This window comes from Ambystoma mexicanum, chromosome 4q, assembly GCF_040938575.1.
Source record: "Ambystoma mexicanum isolate Mex_15411 chromosome 4q, UKY_AmexF1_1, whole genome shotgun sequence".
NCBI classification, from domain to species: Eukaryota; Metazoa; Chordata; class Amphibia; order Caudata; family Ambystomatidae; genus Ambystoma; species Ambystoma mexicanum.
Window position 1 is genome coordinate 1,040,299,615 of NC_090928.1, and position 27,520 is coordinate 1,040,327,134.

Here is a 27,520-nt window from a genome sequence, read left to right on the forward strand (position 1 = left end):
CACTTTTGAGTTTCGTGGCCTGCCATTCAGATTGAGCTGCACCCCGAGGGTCTTCACCAAGTTGATGGTGGTGGCAGCATATATCAGGCAAGGGGGGGGTTCATGTCTACCCCTACCTGGACGACTGGTTGATCAGAGCGCGTTTCCCCGAACAAGCTCTGGATCATCTCAGCCTCACCTGCTGCTCCCGAACAAGCTGGGTTTCTCCCTCAATTTCAAGAAGTCGCATATGACACCTTCCCAACAGCTCCAGTATGTCCTTGGGGAAGTGCTCGCCTCCCAAGGTGAGGGCTCATTACATTGTACAGATGGTAAACAAATTTCAATGTGCCCAGAGTCTTCCGGCATTCGAATTCTTAAGGTCGCTCGGCCTCATGACATCTTGCATTTTTCTGGTGCTGCAGGCCAGACTGAGGATGAGGTCCCTGCAATGGGTTCTCAAGATGCAGTGGTTGCAATTCTCAGGGAAGATGTTAGATCCCGTTCAGATACCAGTCTCGGTCTCGCAGGATCTTCTGTGATGAGCCAGCGAGGGGAATCTGATGAAGGGGAAGCCGTTTTGGCAACCATGGCCGGTGGTGACGGACGCTTCCCTCACAGGATGGGGAGCTCATGCCTAGGAGCTGACCTCCACGGTCGTTGGTCTCTGTTGGAGTCCAAAGTCCACATCAACCTGTTGAAGCTGAGGGCCATCAGGCTGGCCCTGAAGGCTTTTCTGCTGTCTGTGTGGGGGAAGAGTGTCCTGATCATGACGGACAACACAGTGGCCATGCATTACCTCAACAAAAAATGGGGCGGGGAGTAGTCGCAGAGAGGCGATGCAGCACTGGTTCTGGACGATACAGCAAGGAATTTCACTCTCGGCAGTTCATCTGGCCGGAGAGGAGAATGCAGCTGCTGACGCTCTGAGCAGGCAGAGCGCGGTCTCCCACGAGTGGGAGTTGGCTCAGGAGGTCCTTCTGGAGATCTTTGCCGTTTGGGGAACCCCTCAAGTGGATCTGTTCGCCACCGGTGCCAACCGGAAGTGCAAGAGTTTTTGCTCAAGGGAATTTCCTCCCGAGAGGAGACTTAGGGGACGCGTTCGTCGTGGATTGGTCATTCCCACTTCTGTATATGTTTCCTCCGGTCTCCGTCATTCCTCAGGTGCTAAGGAGGTTGCAGAGTTTCGGATCCCACATGATCTTCATTGCTCCGGGTTGGGCCAGGAGAGCGTGGTACCCAGACCGTCTAGAAATGGCCATCTGCCCTACGCGTCATCTTCCACACAGAGAGGATCCTCTCTCTCTCGTGCGCACGAATTGGGGGTGGTCAGGTTCTCCATCCAGAGGTCAAGACTCTCAACCTTCACGCTTGGTTTCTGAAAGGTTGAGATATAAGGATTGGGACCTCCCGGATGACGTGATGGAGGTGTTGCTTTGGGGCAGGTGGCGGGCAACCAAATCCCTGTACTGTTGGCGTAAGCTTTGTGACTGGTGCAGAGGAAACAATGTCTATCCTTTTCAGTGTTGCATTCCGATGGTGGTTTCTTTCTTACTTGCTTTGGCCCACAGGGGTCTTCAAGTGGATACCATTAAAGGTTCCCTGACGGCTCTGTCTATTTTCAAGCGCTCGCCTAAAGAATTTTCTTATTTTAAGATTCCTTTGATTTCCCACTTTCTGAATGGGCTCACGAATGTGTTCCCGCCGCCCCTGTTTCAGGTGCCGTGTTGGGATCTGAATTTGGTCTTCAAATTCCTGATGGGTGCTCCGTTTGCACCACTGCACTCGTGTCCTTTGAGACTGTAGTATTTCAAGACTTTTTTCTTGGTTGCAGTTACATCTGCTTACAGAGTGAGTGAATTGCAGGCACTTTCATCTAAGCCACCCTTTACTGTGTTCCACAAGGATAGGGTTGTACTGAGGGTACGTCCGTCGTTCCTTCCTAAGGTAGTGTCTGAGTTTCATCTGAGCCAGAAAGTGGTACTTCCTGCTTTCTATCCTACTCCACATCCTGGCAAGCAAGAGGAGAGACTTCATAGGTTGGACCCTAGGAGAGCTTTGAGCTTTTATATCTCTAGGATGTCCAGGGCCAGAGTGGACGACCAGCTTTTTGTGGGATACACTGGACACCGATTGGGCCCGGCTGTTACTAAACAGACCTTGTCCAGGTGGATTATCCTTACCATTACTGAATGTCACAGATTGATGGGCAAGAACCCTCCAAAAGGGTTGTGAGCTCACTCCACACTCCACTAGGGGCGTGGCTACATCCACAGCCCTGCAGCAGGGTGTTCCTATTAAGAATATTTGTGACGCAGCAACGTGGTCTTCCATCCACACCTTTTTCAAGCATTACTCCCTGGATACGTTCCATGGTCAGGATATGGCCTTTGGTAAAGTGTTGCTTGATTCTGCCATCTGATTGGGTATTCTAAATTCTTCTCCCTCCTCCATTCACTGTTACTGCTTTGGGAGTCTGTCAAAGATGGGGAATACGTTGGAGGACACAATCCATTCGAAGAACAAGTTACTTACCAACTGGTAATGTTCTTTCGACTGGATGTTCCTCCAACGTATTCCACATCGCCCTCCCAGCCTGCCCCTCTGATGAATTTCCCTATGCTATTGCAGCTTGCGTTCCCGCCAGGCTATGTGCAGTCCAGCAGTCGTTGTGTACGAGCATGTTACACTTTATGGAGGAAAGAACATAAACTGAGGCTACGGGTGCCACGCGTCCTATTTATAACATTTGGTGACGTCACCCTCGACGGAGGCCTTCGGGGGACATCGACCCAACGGCGTCGACGCAGGACACCTTCTGCCGAAAAATTTCCGAAGCAGCACAAATGTTGATATTTACATGTCAAAGGTCAAAGATGTAGAATACGTTGGAGGAGCACCCAGTCGAAAGAACGTTACCAGTTGGTGTTAGGGAGAATTCTCCTTCTAGGGCTAATTTCCCTCACCTAGTTTTTTCCACCTGGTAAGAGTGTACCTCTTTTTTCACTCTTACATGTGTGTTACTCATTGTGTGATCTTGGGCACTGGAGCACACCACTCCAGGTGCCCCTGTTCTTGTATGGGTTACACAGCACCTTTAGTGTAGTAACCCATGGTTGTCTTTAAGACTTCCCTCTTACTCCCTTTCGCTGGGGCGGACTACTGTCCCCCAGAGAAAGGTAAAGTTGCCATTTACTTTACATGGTCACTTTTACCACAGACCCAGTACACCCCATCTTACATGGAGTACTGGAAAGGGCTAATATGTGCCCCTTTTCTGCCTGTACCTCCCTGAGCATTGTTTCACTCTTTTAACATTTAGACTTGGCTGGTGGCAGTGGTATCTACCCTACCTTTTCTACCACGATTATACTAGATAAACGTGATAATACTTTTGGCTATTTTAGCAGCCTTAAGCATAAACCCGCTTTACCAAATCGTCTTTCTTTTGGCTTCGGTTGGGTTAATTCGCCATTTCTTTTTGTTAAAGTCCTTCTTGTGTTTTACTTTGTGCAGCAAACTAGGGTCGCCTTCTTTGTTCAACATCTTTTGGCGGGCTTCTACAGAGAAGCCCTCCTTGGCACCTGGGTGTCTAGGTAGACAATGTGGGGAAGGGGTGTAGTCACCCCCTGCACAGGCTATCCTAGGAAACCCAAGTCGCACTTTGCCATGATTGGCTGAGGTGGTTGTCCCGGCTGGACAACCCCCCTACTGCGTGATTAACAGCCAGGCTGTGTGAAAGGGGGTTTTGCGCATAAAAGGCAGGTCTCTTGGGCTAGAAGTCAGTCGCCTCTGGAACTACAAGGAACCGAAGAGAAGCAGAGAGAACGACGGCTGCTGCAATTACCCCGTCCCTGTGAAGCCCTGCTGCAGTCATGAGCGATCTACCCTTCAACGACTAAGAGGACATCAAGTCCCGAGTCGTCTTCCCTTGAGCCTGGTGGGGATAACAAGCTCATCTTCTTCAGCCAGAGGTCTCCGTCGTGGTCAAAATTGTTGCACACTGCTGTAGTGGTCCGGATAGCCACCTGCCGAGCATCTCCTGTTTTTAAGGAGCGCACCTTTTATTCGTTGTCGCTGCTGCCGGCTTCATCCCTGTGTGGTGCAGACCCCCTTCAGACGTCCTCCTTCACAACAACACTCCAGGAATCGTGGGTCTGCGGTAAACCAACAGAAACAACTGCCAGGGCACCAGCTGCATCATTGGAATAAGGTACTGTGCTCTATTCGAGGAAACTGGGTGAATCCCTTTTCTTCATCCTCAAGGCTCGCCCTTGTCTTCCCTCCTTCTTATAACTTTTGCTTCCGAACATTGACAATATCAAAGTACTTTTGGGCTATGCTGAATCGTGAACTGTCTAACGGTGTGATCTTCGGCAACAGGTCTCCGGTGTCACTTAACCCTGGCTCCGGCCCTTTGGCTTTTGAACTCCTGTTTGCGAGTGTTTCTCGATGTTGTCTGCCTAACCTAAATATTGCCTGTGATTTTTGCTTCCAACTCCCTCTGGGTATCTCGGGTGCCAAGTGTGTTTTTGCCCCGGTAGCATTTCATGTCACGGATACGTATTTATTTAGTAGACCGAACTGTCAAAGTGACGCAACCGTATCCATGGTATTGTGTTTTGTTCATAACACCGGTTCATTCAAACACAGGGTACTTACCTTGAGACATACTGCACAAAGTGAATTGGTTAGTTGTAGTATATTGAACGTGTGGTTTTGTTAAAAGTTTAATAGAAGTGTTGTGGTTATAACTGATGGTTTAAAAATAAATGTGCTTATATTTTCTACCTGAAACCTTGAGTCAGTGTTTGTTTGAGCCACAGTAATTGTGGGCACTTTGTGTAATCTCTGCTACTGCTCATATACTCTTGAGATAAGCCGGGCTGCTCTGCTACTGCTACCACTATAACTTAGTAGTACAGGCTTGTACCAAAGGTAAAACTTGTATTGCCACATGTGGTCTTAATTGTGTGTAATGGTCCCTAAGGGCAGTGCACAGGATTCTGCCTAACAGTTGGTAAGTAACTTGTTCTTCTTGGCAAACACACTTCAGTGGCTAGAAGAACACTTTCCCAACGAAACAATTAGTGAAAATAAAGTCTCCGATGGAAATCAATACACCTTTCACTACAAACAAATATTATAATTTATGGAGAGCTCATTGAAATAATTTCTTTTTTTATAGTACATAGTTACGCCACAGATGAATTATACAGAATCCCAACAATCAGTAATACAATCCCAAACCCCAATTTAACAAAATGAAATAATAAAGAACTTTTAAATTATGTTAAACATTTTGTTACAAAATGTTGATTATCACTCCTACTTGTACCTGTCCCCCATTCCCAGTACTCACCTCAATCAAATTCACAAAACATGAATCAAACACGGTTTAATTAAACTTCTCTTACTCCCCAGATAATAACTTTATTTAAATTCCAAACTCTCCCATTTGTTTCCCATTCTGATAGCCCATCCCTTTCATAAATACATGTATTTTTTCTACTATAAATATCTTGTATATTATTGTGTAATGCATTCTTATTTCTTTTTAAAACCCCAATCAATAGTCTGCAAATATTTCGATTCGGAGGGTCCGTTTGCACAATGGGGCATCCGCAGACATTGCACCCTGTCTGTGCATGTCCGGACATGCATGGCGCATTTTAAATTAGTTTACGGCTGTCATCATGTCACCGCGCTCATGCGGCATGCCAACATGTCCACCGACGGTGTCAGGGATGGTTTGAAACTTTATTTTTGGCACATCTAAAATGTTTCAAGCTGAAAGTTTATCCTTCCAGAGCTCCTAGACCTATTTTAGTTGATCTCTCAACTTTTTTCAAGATCTAATTTCAACTCTGTAGTCCGCGAACAGTTGCGAGGTCCGCGACGGTTCCTCTGACGGGACCCACCCATTACTTTTAGTCATTCTCAATCTGGCAGACCAGGAGACTGCATCTTTTCTGAGCTACTTCCAGGAGTTCAAGAATGGCATCTCTCATGACCTTCCCAACTTTCCATGGGCCACCATCACCACATGGGCGGGCCTGGTTATGGGAAGAAGCATGATGATGCAGAGGAGAATGACAAGGAACAGGAAGATGAGGTAGAAGAGGTTCCTACCTCCAGCACCCAGAGAGGATCATAGGTGATGTGGTTCTTTAAAACCGTTAAGGGGTTACCAAACGCTTGGGCTGCCAAGGTTCAATGCATTGAGTGCAGGGTCGTACTCGGTTGCGGACAACCTGGCAGTAGTTTTTTGTGACCACCTCCATTTGACACCACATGTGCTCTAAAAAGGCTATTCCTTTCTCAGGGAGAAGTAGGTTATCTTCCTCTACCCCATCTTCCTCAACCACTCCTACCATCACACAGGCTACTCCTGTGGGGCAGATGATCCCACCGACTGCCTCACATGCCATACAGAACGCTGTTGACCCTTACCTCTCGAAAGTCACACTATTCTGTTTGTACTGTGACACTTCACTCTGCAGAGGGGAGCAGTTTCACAGTGCTTTTGAGGCCCCGGTCAACGCTGCCACCTACATTAAATTTAAGGCACGTCCAACATCTTCCCCTTCCACCTGCCCCTCCGTATCTGTGGTTGTTGCCTGTTCCCTCCCCCACCTTACCGCCTCGCCTCTCCTACAAAAAGAAATACCAAAAAAGCCAGAAAGGCCAATAAAAAGGTTCCTTTAGGACCCACCTTTCACCGTTAAAAAATCTAGCTAAAAATGAAAACCACAGGACCTTTTGTAATCTGCACAGTCCGTGTACAGTACAAAAGCCCACAGACATTTGGAGAATTCCAGGCGTGGAGTAGGGGAATTCAAATCAATTAATTTGTTTTTCATTCAGAAATGGGTGCTTTTAAAAGAACCTTTTAAAAAAACTTTTTATATACTGCACGAACAAAGTTCTACTGATCTTAATTATTTTTTCTAACTTTCACAAAAATTACTATTTTTCTGTTTTTGTTTTTTATTTACTACAACTACTTAAAAAAATACAAATACTGTATTTCACAAGTTCACTGCATTTTGGATATTCAAAAGAAAAATCTGATTTCCGACATCAGTCAAATGCATCGCATCTCCTCGAAAAAATATTTGCACCATCCAACTTGATATTTGCAATGTCAAAAGATGCCATGCCTAAACCAAATAAAAAAGCACATATACATTTATTGACATGCTGTCTAACTTCTTCCATTTCAGAACAAAACAAGTTTGTACGTCTCCATATTTGACTTTCATGGATTGCAGAAAAAAAATCTTCACAGCTGGAAACAGTTCCATTAGGCTTTTCAACATGTCCTTCATGGCACACTGCAAAGATCCTGCAGTCACATAGCCCAAACTGCTGCCTCCACTATGCAATAATAATATCTGGATGTTTAAAGTGAGCCATACTCTTACAAAATGGTAATAGTCGCCCACTTTAATTCACAATCTGCGTACCATGAAACTTATATTCCAATAGTAGCAGAGATGCCACGAGATTCAGTATAAACCTTCAATGAATGGATCCAATATCTTCCACCATACACACTCTGCTTCTTCATATCCATAGCCACAGCCATCTTCACTACCCACAACAAAGAAAAAACGTGTTATCCTGTACACCACTACACTACTACAACCCCTCCACAATCCTAAAACCTGTTTGGCTAGTCCTCCAATGTCCCCTTTCCATGCCAGGCATCCTTAAAAGACCCAGATGGCACGTGCAGATCTGCGTACTACCAAGGGATCCGCAGCACCTGCACAACTTTTTATCACCTATAAAAAAAAAGCTCCATTTCAACGTTATTCCGCCCCTCCCCCACCCCCTTTCCAGGCCCTCTTCCGGCAAACCAAATAACCCAAACATTTTTTTCCAGACTTTTTTTCTCAACGCGCTGTCCGCGGTGATGTCTGCAGACTCAGCAGCACCGGCAAACCTTTTTTCACCTACAAAACAGCTCCATGTCCACTTTATTTCACTCCCCCACCCTTTCAGGCCCTCTTTCAGCCACCAAATAACTCCAAATATGTTTTCCAAACTTTTTCCTCACCACGCTATCCGCGGACACCAGCGGCTGTCCACGGATCCAACTTGGCGACGGTTCCAAAAAATATGCAGCTCACGTTTTTTGAACATCCATTCAGCGGGCGCATTCGAATTAGTCCTACTTTTGGTCTATTTATGAAACTACTGGACGGATGTACACCAAATTTACAAAAGCCCGCTTTTGGGACCAAATCGTCGCTCCTAGGGCACATTTTGTAAAAATGTGTCCAGAGGTTTTGGCTGTAGGTGCGAGCAAACATTTCTCGCCACTGCTTCTATGAGGATTTCCACACATTTTGGGGCCCCCCTGTAACTCTGCCCCCTCCCACCCCCGGCAAAACCACACCAAGTTTTGCAAAATGATTGAGAGGGCCATATACTCTTCTTGCAAATTCTGTTGAGGATTCGTCCAGGGGGTGCAGGGGAGGGCAAAGTTATAAGCCACCCCAAAGGTGCTTTTTCTAGGAGTTGAGCAACTTAATCATAACCACAGGGCCACTACCGCAGGCCCTGTAATATATATATTCACTGAAAAAAACCTTAGTTTGGGTGCAGGTCATTTGCACAGATTTAACGCAACAAAACCATTGCAATTCAGCAGATGTGGGAAGTCATGACCAGCTTAACACGGCATACTCCCGTTGATGTCATCCATAATGTCATTTTGTATGTCATTGTGAATCCCTTCTCTTGTAATATGTATGTGCTCATGGGCTTTGCAACGTTAAATCTGTGCAACTTAACTGCACCTTAACTAAGGTTTTCTTCAGTGAATTTCAAGGATTTCGCTATACCATAGTTTATTTACGGGCCACTAGCCATGGCCTTTGGCTGTGTCCACTGTACGAGTTCCCCCAATATGTTTCTTTTGGACCCACTAGGTGGCCAAAGCATTCGGCCGTGGCCTCTATACATGTCTTTTGGGCCGACTAGTCAGGGCTTTTGCCCTGGCCAGTGAGCACGACCTTTGGCTGTGCCTACTGTATATTTTAAAACCAAACCAGTAGACATGGCCTTCGGCCGTTTCCACTGTACATTTTCCCCCTATGTTTCTTTTGGAGCCATTAGGTGATGACAGCTTTCGGTCAAGGCTACTATACATGTATGCAGCTCCACTAGTCAGGGCAATCGATTTGAAAGAATCTTTAAAAAATTGTCCAGTTTGTGGGGCCTTTGACAAACTTTTTGTTTGAAAATATCAGCCAAATCCGTCATGGAAGTCAAAAGTTGTTAGTCACATTTTTGGGTTTCCTATGGAACTTGATACTCATTTTAACTTTAGTGCAACGACTACTGCACTATTATATTAAATGTGACCCAGCAACCTTTTATCTAGGACTTTCATCTCTTAACACAGGCCCTACTGCAGGTTGTCGGTATGCAGATTGTCACCTGGAGATACCCACATTTTATCCTTTATTGACCCAAGCATATGGTGGCATTAATGGCACAGTGCAAAGAGAGTATGTTTAAGTGAGGCTTGCATAAAAAAGTAATATGTAATATTAAATCTAATGTCACCTTGATGTTTCTGGTAGGACTGTGGTTGTTCACGGCTTTACTCTAAGTGAAAAAGGAGAGAAGATGTCCAAATCTGTTGGCAATGTGGTTGATCCTGATGTTGTTATTAATGGTGGGCAAGTAAGTCATTTACATTTTTTAAGAAAACAAATCATCCTTGTTGGTTCACATTTAACATTTCATGAAATGTTTTTACACCCATATTATACTACATATTATTTCTGTTTTGTATTATTAAAAATACATAAAATGGATGAATACATTTGTAATCGCATGCATAATTTCTATGAATATAAATACGATCCATCCACATCATTGTGGGTGTAACTGTCTGTGTTTGAGCAATACTGTTCCTTCATGTGAAGAGATTAACATATAAGGAAGTTAGATAAGCACTTTGGCCCTTCTTCCTGGTCACAGACTTGGGGCATGTCATTGCAATGGAGACTTTCCTTCCTCCCGAAAGTGGTCTCAGACTTCCATCTCTCTCATAAGATCCATCGTCCTGTTTGTTTTCCTCCGACCCACTCTTTCAAGGCAGAGGAGCATTTCCATCCACTGGATCTAGTGCAGGCTTGCAGCTACTATGTCTTTCGGACGACAGACTTTAGGAATGATTAATGAGCCAGTGTTTCACCAAAACTATATGTGTAAACAATACTGCACTCGTAACAGGGTAACCCGGAAACTGTAAGTAAAATACATTCAAATCCATTCCTCTTTATAGTTTAAGTTTATAATACACTCACAAAAAGGAAAAGCCTTGAATATTATAAAGATGTTTTCAAAAAACAAAACAAGTATTTTTCCAAGTTCATTGTCAAAATACAAATATGTACCAGGTTATGTTAGTAATAAACATCAAATAAATGAATTAAGTAAAAAAAATGTTTTAATGTACCTAGGGACTTAATTCTCAATGTTAAACATCCAATAATACCTACACTGTTATCACCAATAGTACATAGAGTTCAGCAGCATCCAAGAGATAATGTTGTAAATCTGTGTTTGATGTCGCACTATGGCCTCTCAGAGCCTAGATGGTCAAAATATGAGGTATATTACGTTATGTAAATTTGTAAAGCACAGCGGTCACCGAAGGCATCATGGCGCTAAGGAGGAAAATATTGTAGGGAAAGGGATAGGTGAAAGAAAAACCAGATTTAGAAAAGGATAGTTTTCACCTGATGACGAAACAGAAGATGGTCTTTGGTCGCATAAATAAAGAACGTGTTCAGGATAATGGCTGCAGCAACGGAAGAAAAAGCACAGCCCCCCACAAAGGAGCGATGGAACCGAGGGACCTGAATGGATAGGGCAGTAGCTGAGCAAAGACATCTTGATGGGATGTAGGGGTGAAATTTGTTGTGCAAAAATTCAATTCAGCAGCACAAGCTTAAAAGGCATGATGGATATTAGTGACATTTTATTGTTTTCAGGACCAGAGACCGATTTGAAGGAGTTCTTTGCCTGTTTGAATGAACCACATATGCACATTAAATTCACTATGAATCATAGAACTACAGTTAATTTTTTGGATGTTCAGGTAGGGATCACAGCCAATAAAATAACTTTCATACATGTCAAAATGACTGACAGGAACCACCTTCTACGTGCTTAAAGCTTTCATCTCGAAGGTCTGAATCAGAATCTCCCTTACAATTGTGTCAGATCCTCAAGTATTTGGGTACAGAATGAGAATTTGAAGAGTACATTGTGTTCTTCCCCCTATGATTGTAAAGCGTTCAGTTGCTTCCCAATGCTAGCTCTGCTCTCAATACATACCAAAATAATAAATTCCTAGTAAGAGTTTATATACAAATCTTTGGAAAAAGTTTCTTTAGTTCACCGACAAACACGCTTGCAAATAAAATCGCAGAAAGTTTAACCTAATTTGGTGTTTGTCACAACTTTTTTGAAAAAACATGAAAATTAAGAGGATTCTGAAGAAGAATTTTAACATCTTACAACTTGACAACCCGACAAAACACTTTATCGAGGGGATTGGGTCCTCCGACGTATTCCATATCTATGAAGGGTAATCACCACAGATGTGTTGCTTCGGAAAATTTTCTGCGTCAATGACGTCGTTATGCTGTCCTCGAGGGCCTCCGTCGAGCGGATGTCACCGGATGTTATAAGTGGGACGCATAACCCCCATAGCCTCAGTTCCGTTTTTTCCGCGAACGTGTTCGCTTTGGAGATCTCGGCGCGCCTCGGTTCTTCTGAGTGTTGGTTCTTCTAACCTGTTTGTTTGTGAAGATCATCATGTCTTCGTCTTCTTCCACCCCGCGGCCGGGTTTCGAGAAGTGTCAGGACTGCGGTTCCAAGATGTCACTTACAGACCCGCACAACGCCTGCCGGTGAGGACCACGCAACGGATGACTGTGACAATTGCCAGTCACTTACGTAGAAGGCCTTGCGGGAACGGAAGAAGCTTTCTGACGGTAGGGTTTCTAAGCCCCGAAAATCGAAATCTGCTGGGCTTTCGACTGACGGTTCGATCGGCGACTCTCCGCATCGTCGCCGTAAGTCCAGGGGGTCTCGGTCCCGGAGTGGCTCGCGCCATTCCTCTGCCTCTTTGAGGCACATGTGGAAGCGCCGTCACCGGTCGCCTTCCTCGTCCGAGGACTCTGCCCATCGGCGGGTTGCTTTTCCCAACAAGCACTCTACTCCTGCGGAATGGGATACCTTTCGCATGGAGATGATGGCGATTTTTCAATCGCAGGGCTCTGTTCCGTCCGTGCCTTCGAAAGAAGCCGGCAGGGAATGTACTACAGCCACCGCTCGCACGCCTTCGCTCTCATCATGCCCGCTCCAGGTCCCGGTCCTCGACGCCCTCGAGACCGTCGGAGCCTGTGAGGTCTTCGAAGAAGACATCGACGCCATCGGCGCCGAGGCAGTCGAAGGACACGCTCGGGGCTCCGCCCTCGAGGCCTGTGTCGAAGCCATCGGCGCCACACTCGACGTCGACGCTTTTCGAGGATGCTTTGTCAGAGGTACCCCGTGTGTCGGTGGAAACCCAGAGGAAGGCCCTGAAGAAGTCGGCGAGACCTATCTTTTAGCCTTTTTCTGTGCCCTCCTCCAGTGATTTAGTCCAGCCTCTGTAATATATTTCTGAGGTGAAGGAAGGGTCTGAGGAAGGTTTGGTACCGGATGAGGTCCCTGACTAAATTTTGTCTCGTCATAGCCCGATTGAAGACTTGCGTTAGTCTTTGCACGACGCCAGTGGTCTTGATACCTCGCCGCAGGTTGAGTTTGGCAGGCCTGAGCCTGGTACGCATGCTGACTCTTCGTACAGGCGGCTGATGTTGAGGGTGACAGAGTACCTGGGGTGGTCTGCACCACCAGTAGATTTTCTGCAGGATTACCTGACAGATATCTTGGACCAAGGTCCACCAACTGACCCGGTACTGCCCTTCCATATGGCTTTGCAACAAAGGGTGGCAGCGGCTTGGACTGCTCCGGAGAGTCTTCCGGCAGTGGGAAGTTGTTGGCGAAAAAGTACCGCCCAGCCAGTGGCGACCCCGGCTACTTGTCCATGCACCCTACTCCGGAGAGTTTGGTGGTGCAGGCGGCTACAACCCCAGCAAAACAGGCGTCGTACCCTACCATCCCTCCTGATAGGGACGACAAATGTTTTGACGGTTGGGCGAAGAAAGTCTTTTCTTCAGGGGGTATGGCTTTGAAAGCAGCCAACTCCGTGTGTGCCTTAGCACGTTTCACTCACACTCTGTGGAATTGTGTTTCATTAGCAGCTGAACATATTCCCGAAGGGGAGGAACGGGATGGCTTTCTTGTCCTTGTACAGGAGGGCAAGGATGCCATGTGTGAATCCGTTCAGTCGGGTCTGGACGTGGCACACTGTGTCAGCCGGTCCATGGCGGCGAGCACCGTGATGCGCAGATTTGCGTGATTGCAGAAGTCTGGGTTTGCTCCTGATGTGCATGCCCGGCTTCTCAACATGCCCTTTGATGGTGACCATCTTTTTGGCAGCAAGGCTGACGAGAGCCTTGAGAGGTTGCAGACCTCCAAAGCTGCAGCGAAGTCGTTGAGCGCTGCAGTTTGCCAACCTCCACCTTTTCGTCCTAGATCGAGGGGGGCTGCAAGTTAAAGAGGCCAACATAGGAGTACCAGAGGTGGAAAGCAAGGTACTCGAGGTGCCAAGGCCACTCGGGCAGTTGCCTCTTTGCCTTCAGGCACTGCCGCAGCCGCTTCAGGTCAGTCATGAGGCCATGTCCCTTGGTTCGCCGGTTGGGGGAAGGCTGGCGCAGCATCTTGTAGAATGGCGTGCCATTACTTCAGATGTGTGGGTTCTGGAGATCATAGCCCATGGCTACTGTCTTCCCTTTCGACAGAGACCTCACGACAATCCACCAGGGAATCTCTTTTTGAAGAGTCCGGATCCGCTCCTTGCGCAGGAAATCAAATCCCTGCTGGAGAAAGGCGCCATAGAACTGGTGTCTGTAGCGGAGAGGAACAAGGGATGGTATTCCCCTTATTTCTTGATTGCAAAGTAAGACGGGGGATTGAGACCCATCATGGACTTGCGTGGTTTGAACAAGCTCCTCAGGAAGGACAAGTTCAAGATGGTTACTCTCTCTCAAGTCCTCCAGGCCCTTCAACTTCAGGACTGGTTGGTGTCTCTCAACCTCAAGGACACTTACTTTCATGTGCCGATTCATCCCAAGCACAAGAAGTACCTGAGGTTCGCGGTTGGCGACTCACACTTTCAGTTTCGGGTCCTGCCATTCGGATTGACCTCTACCCCGAGGGTTTTCACCAAGCTCATGGTGGTGGTGGCAGCGTATCTCAGGAAAGGGGGGATTCACGTCTACCCCTACCTGGACGATTGGTTGATCAGGGCACGCTCTCCGAAGCAAGTTCTGGATCATCTGTCAGTCACCTTCCACTCCCTTCACAGGCTGGGCTTCTCCCTCAACTTAAAGAAGTCCCATTTGAAGCCAACACAGCAGCTCCAGTACATCGGAGCAGTGCTCGACACATCCCTGGGGCAGTGTTTCCCTCCCCAGGTGAGGGCTCGTCCCATTCTGCAGATGGTGCACAAGTTTCAACATGCCCAGAGTCTCCCGGCCTTCGAGTTCTTGAGGTTGCTCGGCCTCATGGCATCCTGCATTCTTCTGGTGCAAGAGGCTTAGCTGCGGATGAGATCTTTGCAGTGGGTTCTCAAGATGCAGTGGTCACAGTCTTCCGGCAGGATGTCGGACCCCATTCAGGTGCCGCCCTTGGTCGCCCAGGGCCTTCTGTGGTGGGCCGACAAAGGCAATTTGATGATGGGGGATCCATTTTGGCTACCCTGGCCGGAGGTAACGATCGTGACGGACGCATCCCTCACGGGATGGGGAGCTCATGCCAACGAGTTGACAGTCAGCGGTCGTTGGTCTCTGTCGGAGTCCAGACTCCATATCAAATCTGTTGGAACTGAGGGCCGTCAAGCTTGTCCTGAAGGCTTTTCTGCCGACTGTGCGAGGAAAGAATGTCCTGATTCTGACGGACAACACAGTGGCCATGCAATACCTCAACAAAAAGGGGGGCAGGGGCACTTCCTCTGTGCAGGGAGGCGATGCAGCTCTGGTTCTGGGCCATCCAGCAGGAAATTTCAATCTCGGCAGTTACTCTGGCCGGAGACAAAAACGAGACGGTGGACGCTCTGAGCAGGCAAAGCATGATCTCTCACGAGTGGGAGCTGGCTCAGGAGATTCTCCTGGAGACCTTCGCCCTTTGGGGGACCCCACAAGTAGATCTCTTCACCTCCAGTGTCAACTGGAAGTGCGAAAAGTTCTGCTCGCGGGAATTTCCTCCAAGAGCAGCCTTGGGGAACGCGTTCGTGGTGGAGTGGTCCTTCCCACTGCTGTACGCATTTCCTCCAGTCGCTGTCATCCCGCAAGTGCTGCGGAGGTTACGGAGGTTCGGTCCCCGGGTGATGCTCATTGCTTCGGCATGGGCCCGGCGAACGTGGTACACAGATCTTCTCGACTTGTCCATCTGCCCTCCATGCCATCTTCCCTACCGAGACGATCTGCTCTCACGGGAGGCGGGGGTCAGGTTCTCCATCCAGAGGTCCGATCCCTCCACCTTCACACTTGGCTTCTGAGAGATTGAGGTATAAGGATTGGGACCCCCCAGACGGCCTACAACGAAGTCCCTGTACCGTTGCTGTTGGAGAAAGTTCTGCGACTGGTGCGGGGTTAAGAATGTGGATCCTTTTTCATGTGACATTCCTGTGGTTCTGTCTTTTTTTGCTTTCTTTAGCCCACAAGGGCCTGCAAGTGGGTACCATTAAAGGTTACCTGGTGGCACTGTCCATATTTAAGCGCTCGTCTGAGGAGTGTTCTTATTTCAAAATTCCTTTAATTTCTCAGTTTCTGAAAGGGCTCACTAATGTATTTCCTCCGTCACCTTTCCAGGTGCCCGGTTGGGATTTGAACCTTGTTCTAAAATTCCTAATGGGTGCTCCATTTTACCCTTACATTCTTGTCCTTGGAGACTGTTAACCCTTAAAACTGTATTTTTAGTTGTGGTTACTTCTGCTCGCAGAGTGAGTGAGTTGCAGGCACTTTCTGTTAAGCCACCCTTCATGGTGTTTCATAAGGACAGGGTTGTCCTTAGGGTTCGTCCTTCCTTTCTTCCGAAAGTGGTGTTGGAATTTCATTTAAGCCAGAAGGTCATTCTTCCGGCATTTTATCCTCCTCCGCAACCTGGCAAGGAAGAGGAGAGGCTCCAAAGGTTGGATCCAAGGAGAGCTTTAAGTTTCAACATTTCACGCATTTCCCGGGTCAGAGTGGACGATCGGTTCTTTATAGGGTACGCTAGAAGGCGTTTGGGATAAGCTGTTACTAAGCAGACTTTATCTAGATGGATTATCTTGGCAATTTGGTATGGCTGACTCTACTGCCCTGCAGAGGGGTGTTCCTATTCGTAACATCTGTGAAGCAGCCACATGGGCTTCGGTCCATACTTTTGTAAGACACTATTCCCTAGATTCTATCCATGGGCAGGATCTGGCCTTTGGCAAGGCGGCCCTCTATTCTTCGATTTGATTGGGCATTCTAAATTTCTATATTATAAATTCTTTTCCCTCCTCAATACCTCGGTACTGCTTTGGGAGTCTTGTCAGGATATGGAATACGTCGGAGGACCCAATCCCCTCGAAGAACAAGTTACTTTCTTACCTGGTAACGTTCTTTTGGTGGGATGGTCCGACGACATAATTCATATCGCTCCCTCCCTGCCTGCACCGCTACAGAATTTCTTATACGATTGCAGCTTACGTTTCCGCAAGGCTTTCTGTGGTCATGCTGGCAGAAGATTGGTGCCACACGTTCTGGGAAAAAACTACAACTGAGGATACGGGGGTCGCGCGTCCTACTTATAACATCCGGTGACGTCGGCTCGACGTAGGTCCTCGAGGACAGCGTATCGACGTCATCGCCGCAGCACAAAGACGCCAAAAATTTTCCGAAGCAGCACAGCTGTGGACATTACCTGTCATAGATATGGAATATGTCGTCGGACCATCCCATCGAAAGAACGTTACCAGGTAAGAAAGTAACTTGTTCTTCCCAACCCTCCAGTATTTGCATAAAAAAGTTATTTTCAGAATATATAAGCATGTAGTAATATCACAATCTATGAAAAAGGGAACATTTCTGTGTCTTCGTTGCCAACATTGTAACAATATTATTCGAGGCCATAATATACATCGGCAGAACCAGGATTTTGCTACCTGCAACTCTTTGAACGTGGTGTATGCCATGAAGTGCCGTTGTTGCCTATACTACGTTGGACTCGCTCACAGAAAATCAAAGTTGCATTGAGCTGAACATAAATCTAATATACACACAGGAAATATGAAATCCCATGTAGGCATGCACTATGCAGCAAAACTCCATACGGTATCCCGAATGCAGTTTATTATTGTATTGTGTTAAATTACCTAAACGTGAAGGAAACCTGACTAAACTACTCTTGCAACGGGAGATGTGTTAGATACATAAACCTTCTATACTAACACCAACGGCCTTAATAGACTTTTTGTAAAAGTAGCTCATATGCATGATTGACAGAAATGTGTTAGATCGATTTAGGACAACAAATGAGTTAGTTAGCCTTTGACTGTGTATATGCAAAAATTTTCATTATATAATTACGTGATGCTGGAAATGCCTTATGGAGGGACAAGGCTTCCACTTCTGTGTGTTTTCTCTACCACTGGGGTCAAGCTGGACCTCTGGCAGTGCAGCTCCTAATGTTTTTTTGGTGAACAACACCCACAGGATACCCATATGGCATCCATGGGTGTGGGTACACCCTTGTACCTTTTATGTGTGTTTCTGTGCTTTGGCCACAGATCAGGGTATGGGCTGGTGGCCGTTACATGCTCACTTGGCAGTGTCTCTTGAGTGTCATCCATTTTGTGACACCCAGGCCCTGCCATAGGAATCAATGGATTCTTGCTAGAAGGCAAGATGTCCCCTGTGGCCTCTTGGTTTCTATTGCCTTTTACCTTGTTTCCCAATGTCCTTGGAAGCCCTGCCTCTGTTCCCTCCCTTCTGCATGGCTGTTGGGTGGACATACCATATATGGCTCTGGGGCTGCCTTCGGTCAGACTGACTGGATCCTTCCCAGGGGTTGTGTGTTGTGGGAAGACCCTAGTGGTGGGACCTGTATGAATGGAGTCTGAAGTGAACTCACATTCTGTGTTGTGGGTACCTGGTTTCTTTGTGTGTGACACAATGAATGAGACAGCCCTGACTGAAACTGACATGAATGCAGTGTAGTGTGCCGAAAGGCTGGGTAATTACCCCAATCCACATTCTTTGTTATGGGTGTGTGGGTGGAGTGAATGGCCTGAGTGCCTGTGATCCTGATTTGCTGCTTGCCTGCATGAATGCCCTTCTGCGTGATTGGCTGACTGAGCATGGCTCAGCTAGAATGAATGGGGAACAGATGTGTATGTCTGGGACCTCTCACCAATTTGTTCAGAACCCGAAGCAAGAAGAAACTGTTCCTTGAACACCTGCTTCAGAAGTCTGCTTCTGCATTTCTTTGTGTAATCCAAAAGCTTCTGTGTTCTTCCATGGACTGATCCAGAGAGGACCTGCAAAGGAGACCTCTCCCCGAGCTACGAGGGACCATCGTGCAAACTGCTGCTCTTAATCCGAAGTGCCCTGGAAGCCAGTCCTATGTGCCTGCCGTCCGGAGAAGGGGTCTTCATGAGTCCTGAAGAAGAGTGCCTGGACATCGCGAGTCGAAGTCCATTGGTGTTACTCAGGGTCCAGAGGTGCGTTTTGTGACTGCTGGAAGCCGTTGCAGTCTACTGCCCAGAAGAGGGGGTACCCTGGCATAGCGCTGTTGGACACCCGGAGCTGCAAAAGTTCCAATCTGCCTAAGAACATTTCAAGGGACATCCCTGCCATAATCACTGACCACTTCTTCCCGCCGGAGAGAGTCCAGGCTCGCTGAGTGCAGAGGAAGGTCAGTTGGTGGGTTTCCCGCCACCAGAAGCTAGCAAAGATGTCCCGAGGGTCCAGACTTGGTGAGGGTCTGTGGTCCACTACAGTGGTCGAGTCCAGGTCACCAGAAGCCGTCCAGAGTTCTGTGTTGCGGCTGCAGTACCGAAGAGCCAAAAGTCGGAAAAAAACGATATTCCGAAACCTGATGCCAAAAGTGACCTATGCACCTGTCGCCGCCAGAAATCATCGAAGGGTCCCAGGGGTCTTACTCTCATCTGCCATACCTTTTAAAGAGTCCACAACAAGTTTCATCTTCACAGCACTTCTACAGTCGGAGAAATCGTCGACCAAAGGAGAGCATCGCGAAGAGTAAAACTGCTGCACTTCAGAAAGACATTGGTTCCATTTTTCATCTTGGACTCTGCATCCCTGTGGCTCCTTTTTTCAAGGGGGGTGGGGAGATCCATCCTCGGAGGGAATCGTCGAGTGAAACCGAGAAACTCTGCCACTTAGCCTGCCAAGGCACCAAAGGTACTGTGACGAGGAAGAGGATCTTCTAGCCTCAGGGGTCATCCAGGGGTCCAAGATTTGTCTTGGATCCTGTTCTCCTGTGGCCCCTCAGGTACTTTGAGTTGGTAGAACCTTTTAAAGAAAGCAGAAGGTTATTGAACATTATTGGGCTGGGCTGTAAAAGACAAGGTAAGTTACTCCCTAACTTTTCCATTACAAATTGCCCTGGTTGGGAGGATCTTCACACAGAATTGTATATCTAGTCTAAACAAAGCATTCTGCCACTGTTCACAACTAACCTGCCGTTCTTCCTGATTCTATGCTGATACACCTCACTTAAGAATTCACCTGCTTATTTAAAACTGTCTTTAAAACTATCTGCAGTTAGTGCCTCTATTACTGAATGTAAGTATTGTGTGGTACCACATAGTGTATTTATTTGCCATTCTTTGAATAAGTATTTCCAAGTAAAAAGTGTTATTATTTAAATGTGTGTGTGTATATATATATATATATATTACTGAATGTTATATATAGAAACTGTGTTATCACCTAGCATAGTGTGTGGACATTCCTGTGTGGGGTCTTTGGGGATTCACTGTACTTAAGAACCCGTCTGCATTACCCTACCATATAGAGGGCAGAAGTACAGATACCCCCCCTCCAGTCTTTAAAAATATATTTGTCGGGTTTGTTTGGTCAGAGAATAAAGATTGACCTTATTGTAAACATCTTATGTTAAATGTCCCGTATAAAATCAGGGGTTTATATTTTGTCAACCTCTTCATTATTCTATACTTCCTTAGTCATTGACTTTCTTATTATGATCTTAAATACAGCTCAATAGGTAGTAGCATCGCATGGTTTAATAGTAACACTATAGAGGATTGAAAATGATTGTCTTTCTTTACAATATTTTAAAATATTGGCTACGTATAGTATTGAATGTTCTAAGCTAGGTGTAGACCGGCTTACTCTTGTTATGCGAGTAATGGTTTGATAAGAACAGTTGGTGATAAAACTTTCAAACAACTTTGTATTTGTACTTCGTTATGCAAAATAAACAGTGGAAACTTGGAGTATAGTCCCTTCTGTAACACCAAAATGGTTTTACAAATTAGATTTCACCAGTCCTAATCTAACATACTAGTTTAACTGATGTTGATGTCTGCGTCCATATATGGGTAACGCAGCTTTTCTTGTGGTTTCGGCAATATCTTGGATTGATCATGGGTTCGTGGAGATGGACTCCATGTGATCTTGTAGTTTTGTTCAATTCGTTCGAAGGTATGTTTTGACGGTTTTATGATTAGCTCTGATTTAATGGAGATCTCAATTATTCTTATAGTTAATTATGATTTAGGCGTTTCATCACGGGAAGTTTGGAAGAACACTAGAATGTGAACTTGCATGATCAAAGTACTTGAATTAAGTTTTGCTTTTATCAGTTTCTACCAACTAAAAAGGTCAGTGGCCTTTTGGCTTTTACAACAGTATCATTCAGATATTAGGTATATGTTAATTTAATAGTCGTTATTTATTATTTTTACTAGAAACTGTGAGGAAATTAGACCCTGTCGCTCCAGAACAAGGGTGTTGCAATATACCCGAAATGCTTTGCGATTAAGAAATATCTGCGAATATCACTACGGGACATTTAAGACGGATGTATAACACTATCTCTGATGTTGCTGAACTCTGTTCAGTTCGTGTTAACAGTGAAGATATTATTGGATGTCTAACATTGTCTCAGAATTAAGTGCTAAAATAGATTAAAATTATTTGTATTGGATTGGCCACCAGGGGGCGCAGAGATGACCTAGCACCTCTGTTTCGCTGGGCACATTTAGAAGAGCCAGAGCCCCCCAGGTAGCCCCAAAAAGCTACCAATGTGACCCCCCTGTGGACCCCACACCTCGAGCAGCGTGGTGGAAAAGAAATGGACCCGGAGCAGCAGAGATTGCCTGAGTTTTGGCCCGGCGTTCTGAATGGGGCTGGCACAGTGCCCGAGCCGCTGTGCAGCACCACGCATCCCTCAATTAAGTGCGAGGATTGGAGCGGGCATGAGACGGCAGAACACAAGGAGGTAGGTGGTGGGGGCTAAAACGTGCCCTCCACTCTTTCCCACACCGAGAGCACTAGAGGGGTGCGATCGCGTGCCCCCTGCCCGGCAGTCTTCTTTATAATCCCGGACAAAATGGGTGTGTTGCACAGCCTGGCCCCCCTCGAGACACCAGTCGAGGGTGAGACTGAGAGAGCGGGCTAACTCGGCCCCCTGGGGCCACACATCTCCAACCCGCTCTGTGGCCCAGCCTTCCCTCCCGTGTGTCTCCCCGCAGAGTGCTGGCGTGGACCACGGTCCAGAGGACGCTGTCGGTCTAGCCTCATCGCCTGCAGTGAAATTGACTGCACATCCGGATCTACCTTGAATGCCAGACATTCCACAGTGGGATTGGAGGACAGGTGACGGCCCAGTCACTGTGCCCCCCCAGCGGTGGGTGCTTGACTCATTTGGCCTCCTTACACAGATCTGGAACCTCGTGCCACTCCCTGGAGTGAGAGTTATCTGGAGGCCCTAGAAGGCCAAACCATTGGTGCGCAGTGAGTGCTCGCCCCCCACCCCAATGGGTGCACGAGCCACCCATTCCTCCCAATTCCCCAGAGGACGGAGAAAGCAACAGGGCAAGTGCTGTGACCCCTCAAGTGAAACAACCCCCCTGCAGCCAGACACCACCTCTGCACCACAAACTCCCCCGTGAGCCTCCGAGGTGAAGGCAGGGCAATTAGCCCTACCGGGTGCCCCTGCAGTTGCTGCCATCAAGGGAAATTTGACCCCCCTGTTGCTTGTGGAATCTCCCCCACCCCATGCTCCCCCTGACTCGGACCCATGCCACGGCTGGTCCCAGGAAAGAATACAGGAAGCCCCTGTGCTTCCCTGAACAGCGAGTGAACTCATTTGGATACCCCTTTAAACCTCCCCCGAACCAACCACAGAGCCGGCCTCGCACCAAACAGCCACTCTTCACCACACCTACAAGAAGAGATCTGGTCATCACTCCCCTTGGGGCCCTCTACAGGTGCTATCCGCTCCCCCACCCACCTAAAGCCTGGGAGGCGACCCTGGATAAGAGAAACTAACTGGACCAGAGGCAGGTCCCGGCACTCCCCCAGCTGGGCAGTGGGTTACGCACACCAGACCCTGAACGTAGCATGCCCAAACACAGTAGTCGAATAAACATCCCCAAGTCAAGTGTTATGCGTATCGGAGTCAATGACGCCGCTAGGAGGCAGAAACTCAATTTGTGGAATGTGAATCGAGAACTCGACCATACCATACCTGGGTGTTAACCTACCCAGTGACCTATCGAGGTTGGTAGAGCTTAACTTCCTCCGCTATTTGAAAAAATGTATTCGGACCTCTCGCATGGGCACCCCTTACTTTGTCTTTTTTTGGAGCCATGGTGTCTGTAAAGATGAATATTCTCCCCCGCCTCTTATATCTGTTCTCAGCACTTCACACAACCCACCCGGAATCCTTCTTCGCCAAATTAAAATGCCTGGTATCTAAACTTCAATGGAAAGGAAAGAAGCCCAGAATTAAATTTGATACCCTAACTCTCCCTAGGGACTTCGTAGGCTTCGGTCTCCCATACTTCGAGCAATACAACAAAGCAGCACAATTGCGAGTCATGTTGGAACATCTCCCAGACGATCTGGTCATTTATTGGACCTATATCAAAGACCTGCTGACCGATTCTAAAAAAGTCAAAGACTGACTGTGGTCCCCGGTCAAAGCAATCCCTAGCCCCATCAAAAACCATCCTACCCTGGTGGTTCTCTGGAGTCTATGGCAGAGGAGCAAAACTAACACCACTCTCTCCTCCTGGCCATCACTACTGAGCTCGATATGGCGGGACCCACTTGACATGGGGAAGAGTGACTTCCGGAATTCACAAATCTGGTCAGACAGGGGACTAGAGAAAGCTGGCCAACTGTCCTCGGAGGCCACTTTATGGAATACCAGGCCCTATCCGAGATTTTAGGAGCAAACTCCCTGAGTGTTTTTGAGTACCTTTGCTTGGAAGACATCATGTCCGACTCAAGATGGTGCTCTAAGGTCTCGCAACCCCTCACACCTTTTGAGAAGACCCTCAGCGAAGCCTCCTCGAGGAAAGGGATTCTCTCTAGAATTTACAAGGTGCTTGTTACAGCAGAACTAGCGGGTAGGCAGAAGTTTAAGCTAGTGTGGCACCCCAGATAGGGGGGAAATTCCAGATAACACTTGGAGCAAGATATATAAATTGATGTTCTCTGGTAATCTTTATATGTCAGCAATGGAGCACAACTTCAAAATGCTGCACTGTTGGCAAATGCCCACCCTTGAAACTCTCAAAAATGTTTGGGGGATCATTCCCCCCTCTGCCCCAGGCAATGTGGTCAAACGGTGTTATGGTACCACATGTGGTGGGAGTGCTCACAAGTGCAGATATACTGGCCGAAGTCCTTAGCTGGATCAGAGACACGATTGGCATATCCCCAAACTTAGATCCCCTCTAAATGCTACTGGGCATCCCAGGCTTACCATGATAAACCCAGATTCCCGAATATTGTTGAATCTATGCTGAAAGCAGCAAGGGTAGCCCTGGCCCAGAAATGGAAGGACAAGGCCTCCCCATCAAGGAAAGAGTGGATGTGCAAGCTGTGGGACATATTTACGTATGAGAAATTGGCAGCAGTGATTAACGACCGTATGGAAATGTTCGCTCTTGATTGGGGAGCCTTCATGTTGAAATGGGGAAGTGGAAACCCGAAAACTTTGATTGAGAAACATCAGTCGAAGTGGTCCCAAAGAACTACGAAAAGAACACTTTGCACTAAAAAAAATTATTTTAAATTTTTATTTTTTAACATTTTTATTTATAATTTCCAAACTAATTCAAACAAGGAAGGATAATAACATAAGAAGAGTAAAAAACAGCTTTAAACCTTCCCATAAAGCCCATTACATTAATCATTTCTCAGAAAGAGACATATGAAAATGAGCAATAAAAAACAATAAACAAGAACCAAATGAGTCAAATGTGCAGATTGAGCTAACAAGTTCTTTGAGAATAAATAAATGTAAAATAAAAACCTCTTCACATCAAAATTAACCAAATCTCATGACACATAGACAAGAAGACAAAACATAACAAACAGAAATAAATTTTTAAAAAACCATGAAACCCCTCATACCTCACATCCACTATCCTGCGCTACACTAGCATACAAATCAATGAAAGATTTCCATAAAGACCAATATTCCATTTCTTTACCCTGCTTCTTGGATAGAAATAATTCAAATTCCGATAATACAATCACATCATTAATCCAGTCCTCAACAGTTGTTTTTTTCCTAGATTTCCACACTTTCATGATTTGTTTCACTGCTACTACTAATATCTTATCTATCCAACACCCATACAGACGAGCTTTCAAACAACAACCTCTTTTAGCCAATAACAAAACCTAAATAGGTTCCATTGGATAAGAAATCGACAAAGTGATATCCAACCTATCCAACACCTCCTTCCAAAAAGTTAACACTCTCGGGTACTGCCATAACATGTGAATCAATGTTTCCTTCTCACATCCACACCCCCAGCAAAAATCTTCAGCAAGTAGTCCCAAACCATACATTCACACTGGAGTCCAGTATAACCTTCCCAAAATCTTCTGATGTACAAGACGTAATTTAAGATCCATCTTACTACTATAACCAACCTGCCATACATACTTCCAGATTCCATCACTGATTGCACAACCTAAATCCATACTGAGTCATCTACACGCATAAGTTTCAGATACATGGATACATTATGTGGCAACAAGCGGAACATAGTCCAACCCACCGGTTCCTTCTGAAGCTTCAAATTCATCATACCAAATATTTGGGTCAGTAGACGTTCTAGATCCCTAAATCTATTCTTTTCCCGGTCACTTAGATGAAACTCTCTTTGAAGTTATTCAAAAGACTTCATGACCCCATCTCGCAATAAATCTCCCAATGTCAACACTCCCTTTGAAATCCAACTACGCCAACACAAAACTCTATTACCTATTTGTAAGTCAGGATTATACCAAATTGAAGAAATATGATTCAAAAATACATTGCCCTCAAAGTTAAGCACCCACCATGACATTGAGTCTTTAGACACTTTAATAGTTGGTAATTTAGTAGAACCTCTAGGCAACATCCCCATTGAGAAAATATTTTCTAACTTGAAAGGCAACAAAGCATTCCTTTCTATAGTCAACCAAATTGGCTCTTCTACAGTCTCTGACTTCGCATATTGGACAGCCTTCTTCAAAACAAAACCCCTATAATATTTTTCAAAATTTGGATATCCAAATCCCCCTTCCTTAGTTTCCCTCTGCAAAATATATTTTGGAATTTTAGGAGCCTTTTTTCACCGCAAAGAAAATCTTGGAATACCCGATCAATATCCTTAAGTAATTTCTTCGAAAAACTCAGAGGGATTGACTGCATAACATATAAAAACTTAAGCAGAAGCGACATTTTAATAGTATTGATTTTAGCTCAGATCCTCAAATCTGTTTTTATTCCGGTCTTATGCAGTCAATCCAACGTCCTGTCAAGCTGGTATGTTTGTTTGAGCAACCTAAGGAAGGTGGGTTAAAGGGAGAGGGCTGGGGGGGGGGGAAGGGGAGGATTGTTGTTGTTTGTATTAACTTCAGAAAATGGCAAAAAAAAAACAAAGCGAAAAAAAAATATTTTCATTTGTTTGTGTATTAATAATAAGAACTTATAACTACGTATTTATTTGTATTTTGACAATGAACTTGAAAAAATATTTGTTTTGAAAACTGCTTTATAGTAGTCACATTTTCATTTTTGTGAGTGTACTATACATTTGAGCTATGAAGAGGAGTGAATTAGAATTTGTTTTACTTAGTTTCCGGGTTAGCCTGTTACGAGTGTGGGATTGTTTACACAAATAGCTTTGAGGCAACATTGGCTCATTGTTCATATTGGTTTTAGCCAAGATAATTATTCAAGAGATTAGAATTATATAATAACTTCGGGAGATTGGTGTGCAATCTACATCACAATGTTAATTACATTAGGAAAGATTGCCAGCTCTTTGTGGGTTATGCTGGTGCCTGTGCTGGCAGTGCTGTTACTAAACAGACCTGGTCAAGGTGGATTATTCTCTGCATCTCTGGATGCTATAATCTGGATGGGAAAGATGTGCCTGAGGGTCTCGGGGCTAATTCAACCAGAGGGCCTCACCTATGTTGGACGTTTGCTAAACTGTTAAGTGGGCTTCTCTTCACACGTGTGCTGAACATTACTGTTTGGATTCCCTTTCACGGTGGGAAGATCACATCAACAGTCCTTCCGAGTTTTTATTTTAGGCAGTGTCTTTTTGCTATCTTCCCTCCTCCAGTTTGAAGAACTTCTATGGGCATCTATCATAGATGAGAAATCCGTGGCAGGAAGGAATCCATTAGAAGAAAAAATGGCTTCTCTCTAATGTTCTTTCTAATGGATGTTCTTCCCAAGGATTCCTCATTGCCCTCTTAACCTTTTTCTCTGGGTGGATAGCTAGTATACCTTCATAAATTCTGTGGTCCCTTGGCAACAAAGTTCTAAGGAAAAGCAGAACTGAGGTTCTGCTGCACAGACTCAATATATACTGGCCCCCTACAACACACGTCCGGTACGGGGCGCATCGAGTGGAATCGACATGGTGTCATAATGTACCCCCTTATGTTGGTTAAGTTTCTGAAGATCAGCTGCAATAGAGGAGGAATCTGTGGGAGGAACATGCATCTGAAACAGCAATAGTGAGAGGTAAGTCATGTGTTCATCTCAGGGGTCTCCCTATGGAGTTGTAGTTTGTGGTTTCCAAATCCAAAGATCCATAACAATTTTTACTTTGTTTAAGCATGGACCTAGCTTCAGAGCA

The 27,520-nt window shown here is 46.0% G+C and overlaps 1 protein-coding gene across 1 annotated transcript in view; it reads left to right on the forward strand.

Annotated features, from left to right (window-relative positions):
- Nucleotides 1–27,520, forward strand: part of IARS2 (isoleucyl-tRNA synthetase 2, mitochondrial) — a 1,527,005-nt gene that overhangs the window by 983,979 nt on the left and 515,506 nt on the right. The window contains exon 16 of the mRNA XM_069608590.1: nucleotides 9,579–9,681. Within this exon, the coding sequence (XP_069464691.1) occupies nucleotides 9,579–9,681 (103 nt within the window). The remainder of the gene's footprint in view (nucleotides 1–9,578; nucleotides 9,682–27,520) is intronic.